Source organism: Cololabis saira, chromosome 24 (genome assembly GCF_033807715.1).
Source record: "Cololabis saira isolate AMF1-May2022 chromosome 24, fColSai1.1, whole genome shotgun sequence".
NCBI classification, from domain to species: Eukaryota; Metazoa; Chordata; class Actinopteri; order Beloniformes; family Belonidae; genus Cololabis; species Cololabis saira.
The window spans coordinates 25,559,779-25,561,659 of record NC_084610.1 but is presented as its reverse complement, the minus strand read 5'-3'; the positions used below and the strand labels follow the sequence as shown (position 1 = coordinate 25,561,659).

At 40.2% G+C, this 1,881-nt stretch overlaps 1 protein-coding gene across 1 annotated transcript in view; it reads left to right on the top strand.

The window, feature by feature from the left end:
* dnajc27 (DnaJ (Hsp40) homolog, subfamily C, member 27) overlaps window positions 1-644 on the top strand; it is a 9,005-nt gene extending 8,361 nt beyond the window's left edge. Inside the window, exon 7 of the mRNA XM_061716232.1 lies at window positions 143-644. Within this exon, the coding sequence (XP_061572216.1) occupies window positions 143-275 (133 nt within the window). The 3' untranslated portion in view covers window positions 276-644. The remainder of the gene's footprint in view (window positions 1-142) is intronic.
* The last annotated feature ends 1,237 nt before the right edge of the window (window positions 645-1,881 follow it).

The following is a 1,881-nucleotide window of genomic DNA, read 5'->3' as shown; positions in this document are numbered from 1 at the left end:
CGACCAATTGGTGGCAGTCTGGAGCCGTGTGAGCAGTAACGTTTTTAGCCCTGATTTATGAGCTCCGTCCGTCCCCGGTCCGGCTCGGTCCCGGATCCGGCTCAGGTCTTGTCTAACGTTGGTTCCTACCTCTCATTTCCAGGGAGGAGGTGAACAAGGCGTACAGGAAGCTGGCGGTGCTGCTGCACCCGGACAAGTGCGTCGCCCCCGGCAGCGAAGACGCTTTCAAGGCCGTGGTGAACGCCAGGACGTCCCTGCTCAAAAACATCAAATAATCCGGACCAGGGACTCGAACCCTCGACCCCGACCTGGAAACATCAAATAATCCACTCACGCCAGGACGTCCCTGCTGAAAAACATCAAATAACCAGGGAATCAAACCCCCAACCAGGACCCCCGACCTGGAAACATCAAATAATCCACTCACGCCAGGACGTCCCTGCTCAAAAACATCAAATAACCCGACTACCCAACTCCCGCCGCCGTGCCCCGACCTGGAAACATCAAATAACTGGACTGGAAAAGTCGAAATGTCGAGAAAAAAGTCAAAATTTCATGAATAAAGTTGGATGTCGAAGAAAAAAGGCGAAATTTTGACTTTATTCACGAAATTTCAACTTAATTCTTGAAATTGTACTTCAACATTATTGTCAACATTTTGACTTTTTTCTCGACATTTCGACTTTTTTCGAATTCAATTTCAAATGTTGAGAAAAAAGTCGAAATGTCGAGATTAATGTTGAAATTTTGACTTTATTCACGAAATTTCAACTTTATTCTTGAAATTGTACTTCAACATTATTGTCAACATTGTCGACTTTTTTCTCGACTTTTCGACTTTTTTCGAATTAAATTTCAAATGTCGAGAAAAAAGTTGAATTGTCGGGATTAATGTTGAAGTACAGTTTCGAGAAAAGTTGAAATGTGGTGAATAAAGTAAATTTTGCCTTTTTTTTCTCGTCATTTTGACTTTTTTCTTGAAATTGTACTTTGACTTTTCTCAAAAACATCAAATAACCGACTCACGCCGCCGTGCCCCGACCTGGAAACATCAAATAACTGGACTGGAAAAGTCGAAATGTCGAGAAAAAAGTCAAAATTTCATGAATAAAGTTGGATGTTGAAGAAAAAAGGCGAAATTTTGACTTTATTCACGAAATTTCAACTTTATTCTTGAAATTGTACTTCAACATTATTGTCAACGTGTCGACTTTTTTCCCGAAATATCAACTTTTTTCTCGACATTTCGACTTTTTTCGAATTCAATTTCAAATGTTGAGAAAAAAGTTGAAATGTCGAGATTAAAGTCGAAATTTTGCCTTTTTTTTCTCGTCATTTCGACTTTTTTCTTGAAATTGTACATTGACTTTTCTCAAGAACATCAAATAACCGACTCCCGCCGCCGTGCCCCGACCTGGAAACATCAAATAACCAACCGGGGACTCGAACCCTCGATCCCCAACCTGGACTCACGCCGCCGTGTTTATTTATCTATTTATTTATCTATTTATTTATTTATTCAGCGCCAACGTCGTTGTTGCCAACCATTAAACCTTGACCCCGCCTCCAGCTTCTCAACCACTTTCCAGGGTTTTTAAGTTTAGTTGGATGATGAATCTCTCTCCTAACAGAAACACACGTTCCATAAATTGGCCTTAAATTGTGAATTTTCTGTTTTTTTTTCCAGATTTAGAGAAACAAAGTTGTTTAAAATGTTGAAGGTTTCAAAGTGACGTGTAGTTGGAGTTTATTTCTCTTCTCTGGCCTTCGTTGTTCTTAATTATTCTTATTATTAATCCACTTCCTCCGTCCGTTTGTGTAAAGTTTGTTGCCAAACCCGTTGTGATTTAATCCAAAGGCATGATGGGTAATTACACCTGG